Source organism: Hyperoodon ampullatus (genome assembly GCF_949752795.1).
Source record: "Hyperoodon ampullatus genome assembly, chromosome: 1".
Classification (NCBI taxonomy): domain Eukaryota; kingdom Metazoa; phylum Chordata; class Mammalia; order Artiodactyla; family Ziphiidae; genus Hyperoodon; species Hyperoodon ampullatus.
This window is the reverse complement of record NC_136914.1, coordinates 199,224,122-199,243,799: the sequence shown is the minus strand read 5'-3', so window position 1 is coordinate 199,243,799 and position 19,678 is coordinate 199,224,122. Positions and strand designations below refer to the sequence as shown.

The 19,678-nt window shown below is 39.2% G+C and overlaps 1 protein-coding gene across 1 annotated transcript in view; it reads right to left on the bottom strand.

Moving 5' to 3' along the window:
• Window positions 1-4,201: 4,201 nt before the first annotated feature.
• The window catches only part of R3HCC1L (R3H domain and coiled-coil containing 1 like), a 51,326-nt gene continuing 35,849 nt past the window's right edge, over window positions 4,202-19,678 (bottom strand). The window contains exons 3-7 of the mRNA XM_079706520.1: window positions 18,707-18,882; window positions 14,036-14,106; window positions 13,027-13,122; window positions 12,385-12,525; window positions 4,202-4,654 (exon numbers count right to left, since the gene is read on the bottom strand). Of these exons, the coding sequence (XP_079562646.1) occupies window positions 4,587-4,654; window positions 12,385-12,525; window positions 13,027-13,122; window positions 14,036-14,106; window positions 18,707-18,882 (552 nt within the window). The 3' untranslated portion in view covers window positions 4,202-4,586. The remainder of the gene's footprint in view (window positions 4,655-12,384; window positions 12,526-13,026; window positions 13,123-14,035; window positions 14,107-18,706; window positions 18,883-19,678) is intronic.

The window sequence follows — 19,678 nt, the reverse complement described above, 5'->3', positions numbered from 1 at the left end:
AAGAACCTGCTCAGGAAGCCTTCTGATGGCAAGATAACCAAACCAGGACGGCACTGCTCCCTCGGATGGCACTGGGTCTGTCCCCTGGGGACCTTTGGTCTCTGGACTATGGCCTTCAGGCTTTGTTCAGCTGAGCTCCTCTTCCATAGGAGACCCAGTCTTTCCCGGATCTTGCCCCAGAGTTCCTGGTTCAGGAGCTATCAGTTCCTTAGGAATGGACTGTGGCCCAGTCCCCCATCTAAATGGTGCTTTGCAAATGTCTTGGAGGAGGACCAAAATACACAGGAGGACAGGTCAGCTCTCTGCTAGGAGCTCTGTGCAACACAACTTGTATCAAAGTCACAACTGGCAAAGAAGCTGGTGAATTCAGTCCCTTGCTTGATAGGTCATTTAGAATTCAGCTACCATACTCTCTAAGAGTCTGTTCTTTAGTGCCCTTACCTTTATCCTACTGCACATATGGGTGTTTCTAATATCCCTGGAAGCTTAGGCCTCAAGCATCCCCTTGTCTCCTGACGGGCCCAAACCACCAGTTACTGAGTGCTTGAGACGGGGCAAGATTCACAGGAGTGGCCAGATATGGTCTTCCCGCAGAGCAGCAAGAGGAGGCCGAACAGAAAGAGTCCCGGGGTGCTGTGGACCCCAGCTGCTGCCAGGCCCTCTGCCAAGGGAAGAACACTTGCCCTAACCCCAGCAGGCAAGGTCACTGTGCGCCTCAGGACCGGCCTAAAGGTCGGGTCCCCCAGGCTTCTGGAGTGAATTTTGCATTGAATAAAGTTTTGCAGTGGAAAGAAAATGGGTCAAACAGGCCGCTCATCTCTGCAGGAAAAAGAAGACACGTCTGGTAGAGTGGAGGACAGGAGACTACGGAGAGGTCAGAAGGGGGAACATTTAATTTAGTTAAGGACTAAACCTAGGAAAGGCCACCATCCCTGCTTGACGTGGCTGTGACAGGCCCTTGCTCAGGTGGTATAAAATCCCATGGTCTTCCTGGACATGATTCTTAATCCTGTCTCCACTAAGACACACTTGAGGGATGATCCTTACAGGTCTGATGCCCTAATGCCAATAAAGGTTGCTCACTATGGACTGCTACAAAGACAAGACTGGCTGTGATTCTTGGCAGTTCCCAGCACCCTAACTCTACCCCTTTTCACTCCTGGTGACCTGGTTACTAAGATGTGTGGAGCCCACATACTACTCACAACAGCCCCACTGCACTTCTCCGACATCAGCCTACAGTCTGCTTCGCAGTTCCCTCCCTAGGCTCTGTGGTGAAACGTGGGTTGGAAAGGTTAAGGGATGAAAAGTAGGTGGAAAGAAGGAAACGTCCAAAGACGGTAAACTTTTACAACCAAGGCTGCAAGGCCAGAGTGAATGGTGGTAGATGGGGCAAAGTTACAATAGTCCTCCCGTCCTCACATATGAGAGCTGCCCTTCCTTAGCCAGTAAAAAGGGACCCGCTCTGGGGTATCCTCTGTGAATACAAAGAAGTGCGCTTTTCCTTCTTCTCCTCTACCATCCCTCTTCTCAGCTCCCTCACCTCCTTCATTAGGGCAGAGGGAGCACTATACTTTGGCATGGCAATTTAGGTAAACAAGGGAAGGATTGATTTCCTGTTGGATCCAGCAAACATCTCCCAGACAGTAACAACATTATACTCGCACATGCACCCAATGGTCTGTGAAAGAATGTGTAGCTGGCGGGGGAGCGTGTGGTGACTGATGACTAGATTCAGGCAGGGAGGTTACCCACAGCTTCTGGCTGGATCCAAGTTTCCAAGAAGGCCAGAAAAAGCAGGCCAGGCAGCCAGCCGCCGGCTCTGGTCTCAGTCTTGCTGCCCACATCACACATTTGATAGGTGCAGCCAGTTCTAATTCTTGGAAAAAGCTATACAAGGGTTGTGCTGTTACACCTCTGATTTGAAAGGGAAGGATATGGGAAGATGCGGCTGGCATGACTTGTAACTAAATGAGGAATGTTAACAGAATACCAACCACCAAATTCCAGACAGAACCAAAAACGTCTGATGATTTTCGCCTCGGCAATTCTTGTCTCAGAGAAACTGAAGTACTAGGAACCTCAGCTTACCATTCAGATGCCTAATTTATTCCTATTCCACAAAGACTTCCACTCCGTGAGGAGTATACTGGAACTCAAGGGGAATGTATCTATCTACTATAAATTCCAGGTGATACTGGGATTCAGAAGTTCAACATACAGGAAGCAACATATAACACACAGCAGAGTGCGTTAGCTGTCTTCTCAAATATCTACCAAAGGAGCCAGTGGCAGCTACAGGGTGCTCTCCAGTTAGCTGAGTGTATAAAAGCATGGTGTAGGTATGACCAAGGATCTGGTTCCTGTCTGGACAAGCTCAAGTAGTCCGTGCTGGGTCAGGGAAGGTCCTCTTTCTTACCTCCAGCCAGTATACATCAATTCCAGCTACTGGAAAAATACAACTAAAAAGCACATTCTCTACTAAGGGCCGAAGCAGGAGCACTCCATAGCTTTCAGTTTTGGCTAAAAAAATCCTTTCTCTGGATCTACTTATAAGGATAAATCTGAAAGTTAGAGGTGGCTGACTGTTATCCGAAAAAAAGTGTAAGTTACTGACCACCAAGTACACAGCATTAGAATGAGGACAAACGTAACTTGTTGAAATTATGAGTACTACAAGAAAACTGGGGACTATGTGTTACCATTAACAATGCCCTTAGAAGCCAAAATGCTGCCAGAAAGGGGAAGCACCCTCAAAGGCAAGTGATAGGAACAATCACTTTTTTTTTTTACCGCCCAAGGCCATTCTCAGCCTCGAAGAATCAAAACAGAGCAAAGGTCTACCTCAGAGGTATACTGTTCAGTATGAAACCTGGCTAGTTTCCTGCATTTCCTTTCAAATGCAGCCATACTATTCAAACAGACTTCCCTCTGTTCTATGATGACAGCACAAGCTGTACCGCCAGAGCCAAAGAGAGGGGCCCTGCCCTAAGTAGTACTGGGGCAGAGGGTCAAGAGGACTTAATGACCCCTCCAAACTTGGAATGGAGGTATTGAACATGAACAAGGGACAGTTTCTGAACAGACAAAGGATGAGAAAAACAATGCTGAGGAACTGTAAGAGGGCTCTAAGACCGGAACAGCGGCAGGGATCAAGACCCAAGGCCAGTGTCATTTGAGGAACGTTTGGACGGAGCCCCACTACACCATCTTCTAGGCAATGCTAATAATCCATCATTGTCATGGGCACTGAATCATACAAAAATGAGGCTGCTGCCCTCACTGAAAGCACAATGAGACACCACTTCTTGCTCTCTCAGCACCCGGAGGTCTACCACTACGATTTCTTCAAAAACACCGAGGATGCAGATAAGAGAAGGATAAAGCCTGAGCTGACTGCTCTGACCTGTCCATGTCTTTTAGGAAATCTCTTACTGCCCAGAGGTGTGTGTTTGACTCTCGCTGCTCTTCACTATAATGGACGGTCTGGTGTGGCCTGCCAGATGCCTCTGGCAAAGGCAGAGAAGATCATACCAAGAACATGCTGTGTGCCAGATGCCTTCTGCAGGATGTCAGATTGGACAAAAATGGCAAAAGGCAAGAGGGTGGGGCAGGGATGTGCAAAGAGGACGAGAAGGGGAGGGGAGCCACCACACGCCAGTCCCAGGAGAGTATGTTTGTAGTGTGCTCTGGGGCACAGAGATGATCAGCAGTCTACTCAGCGGGCTTCAGTAAGCCCAGCAGACCCACCGAACCCGTGCACCGCACTCCAGGGGTGAAGGTAAGGGGAGAGCTGCTCTCCAGTTTCTTTAGGGGGATGACAAAGCTGACCAACAGCAGAGTGATGTATGTCATAAAATGGGCTTTAATGTCTTTCTCTCACAACGTGATAGTACTGCTTAAACTGGAACTGGCACACAGCTCCCAAGACCGGCTTCCTGTAAGGAATGAAGCGGGCATGCCCCAGGCTGCCATGTGGCTGGAGCAGCCCCAGGCACTCAGCTTAGTACAAGCTGTGGAGTCCAAATACCTACACCTGCTGCAGTTCACCAACTTGGGGGTTCTGGAACCGGCCGTGCAGATTCTGTGAACACCAAGTACACCAGATACCGTTCCATCTCCTTGTACTAACAGCTCCCTCCCCTCTGACCGCCCACCTCACCCACCCCCTGCAATACTGCTGTTCTCAGCTTTGTGAGGTACTAAGGAACACCCTGCCTTTGCGGTGCCTTAATCTCCCATCATCACAGGTTTGAATCCTCTGTTTTGCATTTGCTTAAAACATCTTGGAAGTGTGACTTGCCCTGTCCAGAGGACTCTTGGAAGTCACAGCTTCCAAGTTCCTTCCTAACTGATGGCTTCCTTCCACGTCCAACACAGTTAAGGCAGTTCCAAAGAACTGCTTTACGAGTGAAGACAAACAGGAGTCTATCTTCCTCCTATACCTAGTCAGCCCTTGTCTTGATTGCTTATCTCTTTCTTTCATTAACATGCACATCTGCATGTACACAGAGCTCTGGAAAAATCCTCTGAAGACTGGAAATATTTTCTGAATTCCTGGAATTATCCCTGTCATCAAGTGATGTTCAAACTGCAGACTGGTCTCTGCCTTCCCAGATGTCTTCCCGTTGCTTGGCTTCCAATTGTTTTCTCTCTGTAAATAAGGGCAGTGTTAAGATGGTAGTATAACTTCACATAACCAGTGACTTTTGCTTAAGCTGAATTACAAGGCAAACTTTAATCATAAGATAGCTGAATTCCCTGGTTTTCTCTTACCTGATTCCAAGAGTTAATATTTTTAACTTTCCAAGTGCTTTGTAAGTGGGAACAATGTTTCTATTACTATATAATAAAAAGAGAAAGATCTGTGGCTAATAGAAATAAAAAGCATATGGAATAAGTCAGAACCGAGCAGGATCCAGATTTTTGTCTTGCTGATAATATATTTAATTCTCTTTCTAAACTGTGTTAGTGCTTCAGTAAAAGTGCCCATTATTCCCAGTCTACTGATCTATATAAACATTTCAATAGGCATCAAGAATATGTTTCAATATTTTTCTTCTACTTTCTTGCTCAAATGGAAATAGCAGCCACTGGGCTTTAGTCATATCTCTCTACTACAATTCTACAAAAAAAAAAAAGAAAAAAAAATTTCACAGGAAAATCAAATTTCAATATTTTCAGAGCACTTTCAGGAGTCAGAAATCTTCTGGAACACCAATTCCAGCATGGAAAAATGACCATATATAATGGAGGGAAACTAAGAACTATTTCTAAAAACAAAAAATGCACAAATCTGGGCAATCCATCTTCAAATTTTAACACAGAAGCTTAGTTTCCATTTAACACGTTCACCAATACCTGAGACAATAAAGACCATACACGGTTTGGTGACCCAAGTACTTCACTAGGTGCCACAATACCAGTTCTAATTTCATGGCTAGTCAGTCATTGATCTTGACACCATAAAATGTAGATGATTAAGCCTAAGTGCTTCCTTCCAAGGGCAATTATTTCAGACTAAAAGAGTTTGCAAGTCATGAACCAGGGGGATTACAGAAATCAAGGTGAGTTTAGAGTTAATTCTTGCTATTCTGACATATCTTTCCAAATCAGCAGAATCCCATACGGAATTCCTATACTATATTTGACTCAACTTTAAGGGCAAAGAACTTGAAAAGGAAGCTAACTGGCACTTGGAAATGTGAGAAAGAGAAATTTGCTGCTATTTGGGCACCATCTTGTGGCATTATCTGAAAATAGCAGCAAAGTTACAAGAGGCAAAAAATGGGGGTCAGTAAATTCCAAACTGAAGGCTCAGTGTCATGTGACTCAGCTTTAAGGCAGGCTTAAATTGAGTTGGGATTCTCCAGCGAGATAGCACAAAGGATAACTGGCTTGTCTAAAGGATTCTGGGATTTCTTAGGAAGGCTGACTGTGGTTCTGATTCTTACAAACAGAGAAAAGTTAGGAGAGGATCTAAAGGCAAAGGCAACCTTGGATGAAAACAATCAAAAAGTGGTCCTGGGTTCCAAGAAAAAGTGAAGAAACTAGAAAAGTGAATTATTAGAACTCAGATTTTTCAATAAACTCAGAAACTTAAGCCAGAAAGGCAATATGGAAAGCTTTAGGAAAAGAAATCCAGGAGCAGTAGAAAAACGCATGACTGGTCCATAATCCACGATTTCAAAATCGAAGTAGCACTGAAAAAAAAGTTTTTTGTTTTTTAAAAAGTTTGGGGTCAAAACTCTTTTGGTGGTAAATATAACCTTAAAGGACATAAGGCCACAGAAATATTAATGTTAATGTGTTCGATTTTGGTGTTATGAAACGTATTAACGTATTATCTTTCTAAAATTGGAAAAGTTTAGAATTCTGAAACATTTCCTACACTAATGCTTTCCAACAAAAGACTGTAGATCTGTATTACCAAATATATGTAAATATAAGAGGAAATTCTGGTGGTAAACCATATGATAAAGTCAGCAAGAATAGGGAGACAAACTGAGAAGCACAAAGAAATAGTGAAAATGTGAGGCTTAAATTTATAAATATAGAACATGAACAGAATACAGAAATACAGGTTAGGATGAGACCTAAAAATATTTTCTTCATCTTAAAGGAAAAAATGGAAGCTTGGGGATGTTAAGTAACTTGCCTAAGATTACATAATCAGTGAAAACCTGAAGCTGGAACCCAAGTCCTTAATTCTTAAATCAGCATACTTTCTACTGTCCTGACCTCTGAAGAGAGGATCTGAAAATATTTACACAGAAAAGGAACAAATGTGGGGAAAAAATGTATTTTGCGAAAGATAAAGAATAAACATGTTGCCCCTTTATCAAAGAGAAAAGAAAGTAGGTAATAGCTGATAGACTGTATTTAAAAAGCTCCTATTAACTTTAACTCCACCAATTAAAAAAAGTAAACTAAGAGAAAGCCCAACAGCAGCCATGAGGGCAAGGAACTGAAGAAGAATATAGTGTTAGCATGAAATGATTAACCTAAAGCACTAACATAAGCTGGCCCTGAAGACTTTTATTTCTCAGTATAATAAATAAATTGGCAGAAATGATTACATTAAATGAGCTGACTTCTCACTGAGGGAACAGAAAGTGCTAAAGATGAAAAAGGGGCCAGTTTGGTGTCATGTTTACAAAAATAAAGAAAAGGGATGGAAATTAAAACCTTCAAAATTTACTTCTACACCTAAGAAAATAATGAAGAAAAATCATCACAAAATCCACTTGTAGCCACCTACAGAGTAATAATCAACCTGAAGACTTGAAGTAAAAGTCTGGTCAAACTAATCTAATTGCCTTCTTTTATGGACTGACAGACCTGGTAGATCAAGGAGAGGTAACATAAATAACCTCTTCGTTTTAGCAAGTTTTAGATTTCAGGCTTACCAAGTATGTATTAATCATTAATATACTGGGAAAAAATAGAGTCTGGCTCACATAAGTGTCAAGGGAGCATTTAACTCTAGAGGGTGGAATGATTATCAATGTATTAAGTATAACACGTGTTATTTACTTAGCAATAATTGGTGAAATGGTCAGTCAGTCCATAAACATTTTCATCTCTGATATAGGCCAGAGACGTAAGTTTACTCAACAGCAGGTGACACCAAAAATATGGATAAATACTGCATCCCACAGAAAAAGGTCAGATTAAAATGAAAGGAAATGTGGTTAGAAATGAAGGGAACTTCAAGTCCAGGGAGAAAAGACACCAAGAAAATGCTGTAAGACCTAGATCATGAGTCAGCAACGCAGCACTGTTCTGAAGGCAGAATAATGGAATTCCTAAAAAGGATTTCAGAAGGCAGCTGACTGTGATTGAATTTTTATTACAGTTGACTAAGTATCCTATAGAGATGATTTTACTTTTAAGTTCTCAGTGATTTCATTAATCAAACTAAGGGATCAAATTATTATTTACTTAACTCTGCCTCTCAGGCCTATGACCCAAAAGATGGTCTTTTAGAACCAGCCAATTAATCATATACCCCCCCAAGAATAAAACGGAACAAAGTTATGGAATAAAATTATGGCAGGCTTTGAAAATGAGAGTAGCTTATTCTGAAAACTTTGATTCCAAGTTTAGGTGGGAATCAAATGTTCTGATAAGTGGAACATGGGGAAATTTTACACATATTCCTGAGTCTGGTCTTTAAAATGTGGTTTTATCATTCAGTGTGAATCCTTGATTTAAAATGTGATTAAGTCAAATATAAAGTACTCAAGGACGATCTATGTTTTCATTTCCCACTCTTAGTATAGTTCTAATCTGTCATGTGCTCTGCAAGACTAAAAGATCTATCTGTTCCTCACACTCAGAGACTTGTGACTAAAGCTCTTATCTTCCAGATATATAAAATATGATTTGCTTAAAATGATTTGAGTACTTCCTTTTTCTCGATTCTCCCCAGAGTATCTTTAATTTCTTAATCTCCTTTTTAAGGATTAAGACAAAGACTTCTCAATAAAAGGGTAAGAAGACCAAAGTAGGGTAAAGGAAGTTATCAGGAAAGTATTTATACCTCAAAATCCCAAATCCCAAATTCATTAATTAGAAGGGTTCCATATGTAATGTTCAACTCTGAATTTTATAAAGAAAATCATGGAGGACTTGAAAGGGTTCAGAATAGAATCATGAGTGAAATAAGACTTATGAAGAAAAATTAGAGTAACAAATGTCATTCATGCATGCAGTCAATGAATATGCACACTGAGTATCTCTTTATGAACTAGGCACTGTGCCAGACAGCAGAACTCTTGAAGTGGGAAAAAGAAAGGCTAGGAAATTATTCTATAGTATTATTAATAAAAGTACCTATATCAGGATGGCACAAAGATTTCTATTTCTATTTCTATGCTAATTCTGATCTACTGGCTACGGTCAAGTCAAAACTCACCAAGAGTGTCATGACTGATTAGCACTGTCTGTCATGGATAATGAATGGGGAGCAACAGTACATAGTACACATTTGTCATTACTGGCTTATAGTATTATAATGAATACTAATTTCCCGAGAGTCACATAAATAATAGTATTCTAAATACGTAAAGCACCTTTTAAACATTTTTATACATGTTAACTTTTGTTGCTCAAAAAATTCTCCATGGTTAGGTAAGTCAGGCATTGCTTTCACTTTGTTGGAAACCGGGGCACAGAGAGGTATAAGAAACTTGCCCATGGCCACATAGCTAGTTAATGGCAAAAACTCTATTACAGCCCAGATCCTCTCACTCCTAAATGATCTGCCCTGATCTTTACAGTTAAAGGCTGTTAGAACAGAATGGTGTCCAGATGTTCCTGATTTCTACTAAATAAAAAAGAAGAGGAAACTTTTAAACTATTGTACAGATTTAAGTTAGACCTATGGAAGAATTTTCTGACAGTAAAAGCTCTAACCACTGGAATGGATAACTAAAAAGAAGCCTGTCATATTTTATTTTCTGAAGACCTTAAAAATTTTTAATTTTTTTTTTGGAAAAAAATGTTAATTACCCCAAAACTCCTTCAAAGGGGATTACAGTATTATAAAAGGAACATGGATTTTAATTAGAAAGGCCTAGGTTCAAATGTCTCCTTTCAATTTACCAGCTGGGTGACCTTAGGCCAGCTACTTCACCTCTCTGGGCCAGCTCTAAACTGGAGATACCATCCCCATCCAGAGTTATCATAACATGTTATATTGCCAGGAATTTCCTTCCAATCCTTTTAATTGCAAAAACCTCTATGTGGCTTTTAATCTTAAAATCTTCAGAACTGGAGAGAGAGGAGAAACAACTGCTTAAAATATCAGGTTCATATTTTCTTTCTTACTCAAGGCAGATATCCCCACCAGATTGCAAGTCTTAAGGAGAGGAACAACATCTTGCCGTTTCTCTAACTTTCCTAATTAGGGAGCACAATGCCTTGCACAGGGTAGGTACACAGTGAATTCCAAATGTAGTTGATAGTGTATCACAGGCAATTGAAAATAAAAAGAGTAATGACAAGAAAAAAATATGCACTGGAATCTGTGCTGGACTCACCATAAAATGATATTGCTACTATTACTAAAAACAGCAGCAGCTCATGTTTATCACACACTTATTATAGGCCTAGAGAAACAGGAAAGTGTTCCTATGGGTTTTTTGTTTTGTTTTGTTTTTTTGCTGTACGCGGGCCCCTCACTGTTGTGGCCTCTCCCGTTGTGCCCCGGACGCACAGGCTCAGCGGCCATGGCTCACAGACCCAGCCGCTCCACGGCATGTGGGATCTTCCCGGACCGGGGCACGAACCCGTGTCCCCCGCACCGGCAGGTGGGCTCTCAACCACTGCGCCACCAGGGAGGCCCCCTATGGGTCTTAAAGATGACTAAGTATCTTTTGTGGATTATCTCACTTGATTTACATTTTATGGATGAGGAAACAGAGGCCTCCAGAGAGTAAGTAATTTGCCTAAGGTGACATAGCCAGTAAATGGCAGAGCTTAGATGTAGACCCAGGCAGTCTGATTCCAGAGTCTATAATGTTATTTCATATGCTGTACTGACCCCTTTCCCTCCAGTGGAAGAAGAACTGGAACAGAAGTATCTGTTCTGTTTAATACCTAAACAGTACTTTTAATTTCCACAGAAAAAAGTCTTTAAGTGAGAAGTCTTGGGCTCCATGCAGGCAATTACAAGAGTATATGCTCAATGCATAAAGAAGCCAGAAAGCTGTATCAGGAATTTTCCATATGCATTTTCTCAGATATAAAGAATGGGAGAGTTCTGAGACATAATAAAGGAAGAGTCCTCTGTAACCTGTAAAGATTCAGGACCAATGGGTAGGAGAAACTTACCACCGTGGGTCTCTATTCACAACTAAATGCCTTCTTTAAAAAAGTAAGTAACAGGGTACCCACTTAGCCAACAGCCTCATTTTTAATTTCATCACTGAAATGTCCTTTGCATAGCTGAGCATTTAAAACAAATTCAAGTGGAACAGTATGCTGATGTGCCTACAGAGAAACAGAGGGGGATACTCAGGTGATAGCCATACAAAACTATTATTGCAGTACCTGTAGAAATACAGGTAATATTACCCACATAGGGAAGCAGGAAACATTGCAAAAAGAATCACATCTCCTTTTATAGATACCATTGTTATTACCCTCTATTGATTTTCTGAGATAACTGTAGTTATCACAGAGAAATCATTTTCCTCAGAGATAACCAATTAATAAAGGGTTAAGGACACTGCATTCTACTTTAATCTAGCTCTGACAGTGCCATATATAAAAACCAGAGGAATCCTCCCGTTTCTATAGTCTGTAGGAAGCCTTTGTGTTAAGAATGCATGGAAAAAATCAAAACTGCCTCATTATAATCATTAAGGTTTCAAAAATTAGTTGGGCTCAACTCTGAAACTCTAGCACCTGCCATGACACACTCTGTCACTGGTTATCTGGCCAGTGCAGCTGAGAGTCTGCAAGCTGCCTGCTATCACCAAAGCAGAGTGGACAGGAAGTATTAATGGCCTTGTTAGACCCGCAATAAACAAGGAGTTTGAAACTTCCATTCGTTTAATGGAAAAATGAAGTTACTTTTCGGTAAGTGGGATTTTCAGAATAAATTGCCTTCACAGATTCCACAGATCGAGGGCTAAGGCAATCAGACTGTCTAAAGCCTGAAGGTTGATAAAAAGCACTTAAGTGCTAACCAGAGTCCCAAGCCTTTATGTACAAGTCAACAGCCTATAAAGGGGAGAGAGACATTTAACCTCAACTACAAACTATAGGGAAAGAAAAACCCTGCTTGTGGATCAGTTGAAATATTCTGAGGACTCTTAAGTACTGGAAAATAATCAGAAGATTAGGCTAACCTAGATGTGCTCTAATGGAGCCACTCAGGACTGTCTTTAAAGAAAAAATTACCTTCTACAGTTATTATCATCAATGTCAGATGCTGGCTTCTCCTTAATTTGTCTTCTATCTAAGATCTAAACCATTTGATAATATCATGGCAATCATGGCCCAGTAAAACCACAGCAAATAATGTTTTCTGCCTGGGAGACTATTATGTCTTCATAGGAATATTTTTCTGAGAGTCGGGAGCAATAACTATAGAAATAGCCATGGATGAGCTAAAAGGACTGAACCTACTATCTCTTGGAAAACAACAGTAGGAACATGGATTAGGATGCCTTGGTGTGTGGAACAGGCAGACAAATTCTAAAATGTCTTCCTCCTAAATATAAGGCATGAAAACAATTTCGATATATGTAGGAGGCTTCTAGGAAATGGAAACGCCAAAATGGAATGGGCTTCATTTTTTTTTTTTTTAACGCATGCCTTATAAGTGAGCTCTAAAGGGACTAAAGAAGAACACCATCAACTTCAACTCACCGCGGGCTTCTTGCAGTTTCTTAAGTTCTGCTTCCCGTTCGGTTTTGCTCTGCTTACTTCGAACCCCAAGGGCACTGACGACTAACCTTCTGGCTAGGGCTGCTGAAGTCTCAGGACGCTCCTTTGCTGGCTGGAGAAACTCTGCATGGGAGAAAGGGAGGGAGTAGGAGGGAGTAAGGAAGAGAAAGCACTCTAGCTCCAAGTGATTTAACTCAGTAATTAACATACCAAATAGACTAACAAGGGCTGCATCACCAGTAATTAATACAAGCCTGATAGATGAAGAGCAGAGGAAGTTAACATGGCAAAGCACAAACAACCCTGCCTTCATTATCTGTATTAACACAATTTCTTACAGTGACCATCAAACAGCTAAACACAGAGGTAAACTAGATAAGGATGTCATCAGAAAATGGTTGCTGCATTGCTTGCAGTTAGTATCTCCCACTCTCCAAGTGGCTATATTCCAGTGCTATATTTCCAACACAGCCTTTTCTCTTTTCTTTTTTCCTTAAAATAATATTTCCTTTAACACTAAAAATAAAAGTGATATATCCTTAGAACTCTGGATGCTATACAAGTGCTGGAAGAAACAATATCACCACTATCAACAAGAAAAGGCTCCTGAGATTACAGGCTTACCAGCATAAGCTCTAGCTTTGGCCTTGGCTGCTCTCGTGGCCTGCGACAAGGGCCGGATCTTCACCATGGTATGTTTACTACCCAGAGCATCACGAGCTGTAAAGAGAATAAATATAAAGAAATAGAAGACATGAAGAAGAGTGATGCAAAAAAAAAATTTAAGGCTAGTTCTTAGAAAGTATTTCCTAGATGTTATGCTTTATTTTTCATCATGAGCAAAAGAAATGGTAAGCTCTCGAAAATCCGTAAGGAACAAAATGGCAGTGATTAAAAAAAAAAAATGGCAGTGATTATTTTAGAACAGGGATCAGTAAACTATGGCTTTGTGACCAAATCCAGCCAACCACCTGTTTTTGTAAAGTTTTACTGAAACAGAGCCATGCTCATTCATTTGCATACTGTCTAGGGATGCTTTCTGGCTACAACACAAGAGTCAAGTGGTGACAGAAACCTTATACCCTAAAATATCTATTATCTGGCTCTTTACAGAATAAGTTTGCAGACCCCTACTTTAGGTGATTCAGACAGGAATCGACATCTCTAATTTCTTTGAATGCCTCTGCATCAGATCTATCATGAGGCCAATGATATAAGTGAAAAGGCCAAATCATATATTCAGAAAGTAGGTATTACAAACGCTCACTGGACAGGTTAAAGGGCTACTGCAAATTCATTTGTCGGGGACAGGGGGTAGAATCAAAAATATTTTAAGATTTAGTCACACTGGCTTCTTAAATCTTTACCTATAATCTGTCTATGCACTAACATAACTGACAGCTATGCAGCAAATAACCTTGGAAGGAGCTCTCTCTGCAAATACCACTGGATTAGGATAAACAGGGAGAGCGGGAGCAAACGGGCACCAAAGTAACATATGCCCCAAACCCTCTACCTGCCAGTCATCTGTACCGACTGAAGAAAATGCCAGGTGGCTGGAACAGAAAGCAAAGAAGGCCAAGCAGTAGGAGAAAACGGACAACAAGCACACTGAAATCCACTGGGTGAATACCTGTAATCGGACTGGAGAATACTCCTAGGGCGTGTGTATCATCCACCCATTTAATATCAAATCCTTTCTTTCTGCAACAAAAGAACAGAATTTTATTCCTTAAAATAAAATTTACTTTTAAAAAACATCTTTCAAATAGAGTCTCATAAAGCATTTCATGATGAGATAGAAACACTCAACAAGCACACAGGTGGAAATGGGGATAATGACACACAAAACGGCTTGGGGTACAGAAGAAGCCACTGAATTTTAAAAGCAATAATACCATCATAAAGAACTACCTGGGAGCATTTTACATTGTAAGCCAGTTTATCGACATCAACTAATTAATCCTCACATGTTCCCTGGGGAGGTAAAGTATTTATCACACTATTTACAAGAGATGTTTTTAGGGGACTGGAACTAGAAGAGGTGGAACGAGGAAGCATAGGAGGGGTAGAAGAATATTAGAGGAGGAGGTAGGCAGGGAAGGTCACCTAGATTTAATGGAAATGTAGGCTCAAGGACAGAGACAAGAGACAGAGAGGAAGAGGGAGACAGGTCATTCAAAGCAAAATCAATCAATCGATCAATCAATCAAATAAGGGAGAAAAGGGACAACTCTAATCAGAGAGGCTGACCTATTCTTTCTTTCCAGTTGTAGGAGTGAAGTAAGAAAGGGAAACTCAGGTTCTGCCACCTTCAGATCATGGGCAGGTTTAACCTCTCTGTAAGCTAGGTCTGCTCATCTGTAGAAATGGGTACAGTTCCTTCATAACAGAGTTGCTGTGAAAACGGAAGTGAGATCATCCATGACAAGGCAAAGGGCATGGTGTTGAGCACTTAGTGGACATCTAATAAATGAATGATGCCCATTATTTTTTATTATTAATAGCAATATTCATCAGGAAGATGATTAATATTGATGAAGATGTGATTAAAATATGAAGTTGACTCTGGTGTTTGACTCAACAGGCATTATTATTATATGTTTTTGCACCATGACCTTTTCTTTTTTTTTATAAAGCACTATAAAGAAAAAAAAAGGCAACTGCTAAAATATCTTCCCTCTTTAACAACTAGTCAAGAAAAAATTTCCTTTGAAGGAAAAAGGAATAAAGAGGCTTTGAAGGTTAGTTAGACAATTTCCTGAATGTAAGGGTCAGTTTGACCATGGCGTAAAATGACCACAGGGGTTGAAGACTATGAGAAAGTTCAACAGTGGAAGTCTATATTATAAGACAGTTGACAAAAGATAGAGAAAATCTTAGATGGGCTCTGGAGGGCCTTTTAGACTTCAGAATTTCATAACCCTTTAAAATGCTTCCCCCTTTTGAGAATGTTTTCCTGTTTCATAGAAAAATGATCTGCAGGTAAGATTAGGAAGAAAAAAAGTAAGGGAAGTTAATAATTCTTAAGAAATAACTAATCTTCAGGAAATTCCAGACATCAACAAAATCAATCCTTGGTCTTAAAAGTCATCATTATTAATGACAACCTAAGGTAGTTCTAATTTTGGATTTAATCTCATTGACTGCTTTTTAAAACCTATTATGCACTTTATCTGGAACAGACCCTGATACCAGGTCTTAACATAATTGTAATGAATTAGACTGACTGATCTATACTATATGTTTAGTGTAAGATCTATGGCAGAGAGTGTTAACTGTCCTCCATGATCTAGTCACTCCTCCTCTCTTTTAGTTACATAACTGATAAGTGCTACCCCTGTCCCCTCAACCAACAAAATTTAAGTGAGATACCTGGCTGCTAGTTTTGCCTGTTCTAGAGCTTTACAGAAAAACAGGGTGCTTGTTTTTGTACATAAAGTTTCAATGAATACAGCCACACTCATTGTCTGTAGCCACACCTATTGTCTATGGCTACTTTTGTGCAACGATGGCAGAGTTGCCTAAAATAATTACTATCTAACCCTTAAGGAAAAGTTGGGAGCTATAGCCTAATTCAAGATGTACATGAATTGAATTTAAGTTTAAATTTGTATATCAGACAATAGACCTGGTTCATTGTTAGATCTGGTTCATTGTTAATGTCAGGATTGGAGCATTAAAGTATAATCCCTTCTGGGTAATGACTTTCTTCCAGACCCTGAAAATCTTTTTCTTAATAACTTATTTTCGGGATTATTTCTTTATTCCTGAAGCTTATTTTTTCTTATAAGCTAAAGATACAGAGGTATACTTCTGACTCTTTTACCTTGTCATACATATGTATGAATTATATACATATATAAGAGGGAGTGCAATTATTCTCAAACCCACTTATATCAGTTTTAATTTATATTTTCACTACATAATTTATTAAATAAAATTAAAACGATGAAATATGAGTGTGAAAAAGAAAAGTTGTGTCTATGGTTTGGAAGACTAGAGAAAGATAAAGTCACTAAAAAAACCAAAACAGCTATTATCAATTATGTTTGGGCAAAAGAGCTTAAAAAAAAAGAGAGAGAGAGAGAGAGAGAGAGGGAATTCTCTGGTGGTCCAGTGGTTAGGACCTGGCACTTTCACTGCTGTGGCCTGGGTTCAATCCCTGGTCAGGGAACTAAGACCCTGGAAGCCATGCGGCACAGCCAAAAAAATTTTTTTAAAGAGAGGAAGAGAGAGAAAACATTTTAACCTATAAGGAATTTGCACTCAGGTGACTCTGAAGGGACATTAAAGTTCTTGCTTGAAGACACAGGTGATATCATGGTGACATATAAGAACTCAATAGAAGATAGTCTGCCATCAACAGGCTAGTTACTTAAAAAAAAAAAAGGCCTTGGCACCACATCAAAGACTGGCAAGTAAATGGACATTTATATGTACTGTTAAAATAAACTGGTTGAGACATATAATAATCATTTTTTATCATTCCCTACTTGACTATTTCTATCTTGGTGGTAAGAATAACTTCAAATCAATAATTTAATTCACAGCTTTTTTGGACTGTTAGGGCCCTTGGTGCCTGGCAGAAGAAAACACATATCCTCTCAGGAGATATCCTCTTCTTTTACTGTAAGCCTCAATTCTCATAAGTAAAATTCCAAAGGAAATGGTCAGCTGTACAGTTTTTTAAAAAAGTAACTAAACCTCCAAAAAAGAAGCAAGGCACTATGAGTGAGAATTTGCAGAAAGAGAATTAAAAGGACTTCAGTTAAAGAAATTACCAGATATAGACTATAGAAGGTCTATGGTTCAATATACTTCTTGAAAATATTTGGAGAAAAAAAAAGAAACTAATGAACATGCAGATTTGAAAAATAGAGAACTGTGAAAAATGAGAAACATAAAATGAAATTTAAAAGTTCAACGGACAGATTTAACAGCAAATTAAACACAGCTGAAGAAATCAGAAAGTGGAAATTAGAGCTAAAAAAATTACTCAGCATGTAATGGGGACAAAGAAATGGAAAATATGACAGAGATAACATGGGGATTAAGTGAGAAGGTTTAATCTACTTTTAACTGGCATCTTCGAGAATATAAAAGAGACTAGTACAGAGGCAATATTTGAAGAGAGAATGTCTAGTGTTCTCCAAAACCAATGAAAAATACTAGCTCAATAATAATAATAATAACAAAAGAAACACAAAGCCACATCATACTGAAAATGCACAATACCAAAGACAAAGAGAAAACATTAAGAGCACCCAAAGAGAAAAGACAGATTACTCTCAGAAGCAATAGTTAGACTTTCAGCTGGCTTCTCATCCTACACTAAGAAAGCCAGGAGAAAGCAGAATAAAATTTTCAAGTTTCTGAGAAAAACAACTACCAACCTAGGATTCTCTACCCAGCAAAAATGTCTTTCAAGAATGAAGTTGAAATAAAGCCATTAAGAAACAACAACAACGACGATGACAACAAAACCCAACTGAGTGTGTTACCAGCAGACTGTTACTAAATTAAATGCTAAAGAACATGTTTCATGCAGGAGGAAAAAGATTTCAGATGAAAGATATAAGACGCAAGAAGGCATAAATGAAGAATACGGAAAGTGGATCAATCTGAATGCTGATAATATAAAACAATAATGTAACATCAAATGGAGTTTAAAAAGAAAAAAAGATTCAAAATACTAAATCACAATAGCATATTAGTTGGAGGTTCAGGAGACATTGGAATGGAATTGGGGAATGGAGTTTAAAACCCTTAGAATGTTTGGAAAGAGTGTAAAAATATTAATTTTAGCCATTGATAAATTAAGCAGGCATTTTATAATTTCTAAAGTAACCACCAAGTAATAGAAACAGGATCATTTCCCAAAAATATGGAAGGAGAAAAAAATACCTCATCAATCCAAAAGAAGGCAAGAGAAAAGAGAAAAAGATGGGACAAGTAAACACACAAAAAAAGATGGCAGGCATACATCCAAATATATCAATAATTACAATAAATATAAATGGACTAAATGTACCATGAAGACAGATTCCAAAGTCATTATTGATGACATTCTTCTTAAATGCTAAAATGGGGTCTAGAAAGACTATTTAGCATTTTCTAAAGGAACTGAGAAGAAGAGTGGTTTGATACGGATTTCTAATGGACTTGGAAAAGACAATAAACAAACTTGATGCTAAAGTAAATGCCGGGAATAGAAAAACAAAAAAGATGATCTTTCAGAAGACATTTTAAGAAAACTTCATTCCACCTTCCCTAACATCCCCAATCATTTGCAAGTACTTACTGATAAGGGCAGAAAATCCGTAGGAGATCTTCAGTACGAAATTCTTGGGGGAAGTCATAAATTTCAATGACATGTGGGAATTCACAATCACTGAGGTCAACATCAGGAACTTCATGGTTGTAATAATCAAATATAGGTTCTTGGATGCTTTCTCTATTCTTCACATTCCCTGATAACTAGAGAGTAGGAAGCGTATATGTGACTGTTGCATCAAGCCAGAGCATTGTAAAATATCCTCCCATATATAAACAATCCTTCTTTTTGTCTCCATGTTCATATTCCTTAACCTTTATCATTTGTCTCTGTTCGTGAACACAATAATGACTGGGCTCTATCACCCAGCTTATATTATACATGTGGAATACTTTGATTAATGTGGTGAGTTATAAACAACACATCTTAGAAAATGAATTTCAGAAAATAGCTGAAGAGATGAATTAATAACATTTGTTTTATTTGAGCTTATTGATCAGACCCATAGTTTCGTTTCTGAAAGTGAACAAAAACAAAACAAAATTTTTAAGAATAAAAACACTTTGTAAGTCTACCTTTCGTTGACAGTAGCTTACAAAGAAATTTGTTATGACAAATGTAAGTGGCACAAGTAATTATATTTAAGTTCCCTAGCATTAGAGCTACCTAAAGGAATTTCCACACAGCAAGTTAATACAGGAATTAACAGTAATGAAGAATACTTAAAATTCTACTATTCTATGAAAAAACTGAAGGCTATTAACTATTTCACACGAGAAGTGGGAGAATGGAAAAGGAAAAATGGAAAGTGGCAGCAAAGCCATGACGGTCATTTTGTCATTCACCTAGAGCCTAGTACTGACCACTCAGAGTCTTCAGACTCAAAATCAAAAGTGTGTTCTCTCTGTTAATCAAAAGTCCAACTAGAGCCCTTCAAACTTTCTCTCTTTCATACTGTGCCTCTTTTCCCATCAAATGAGAAAATGAGAATCTGTAATG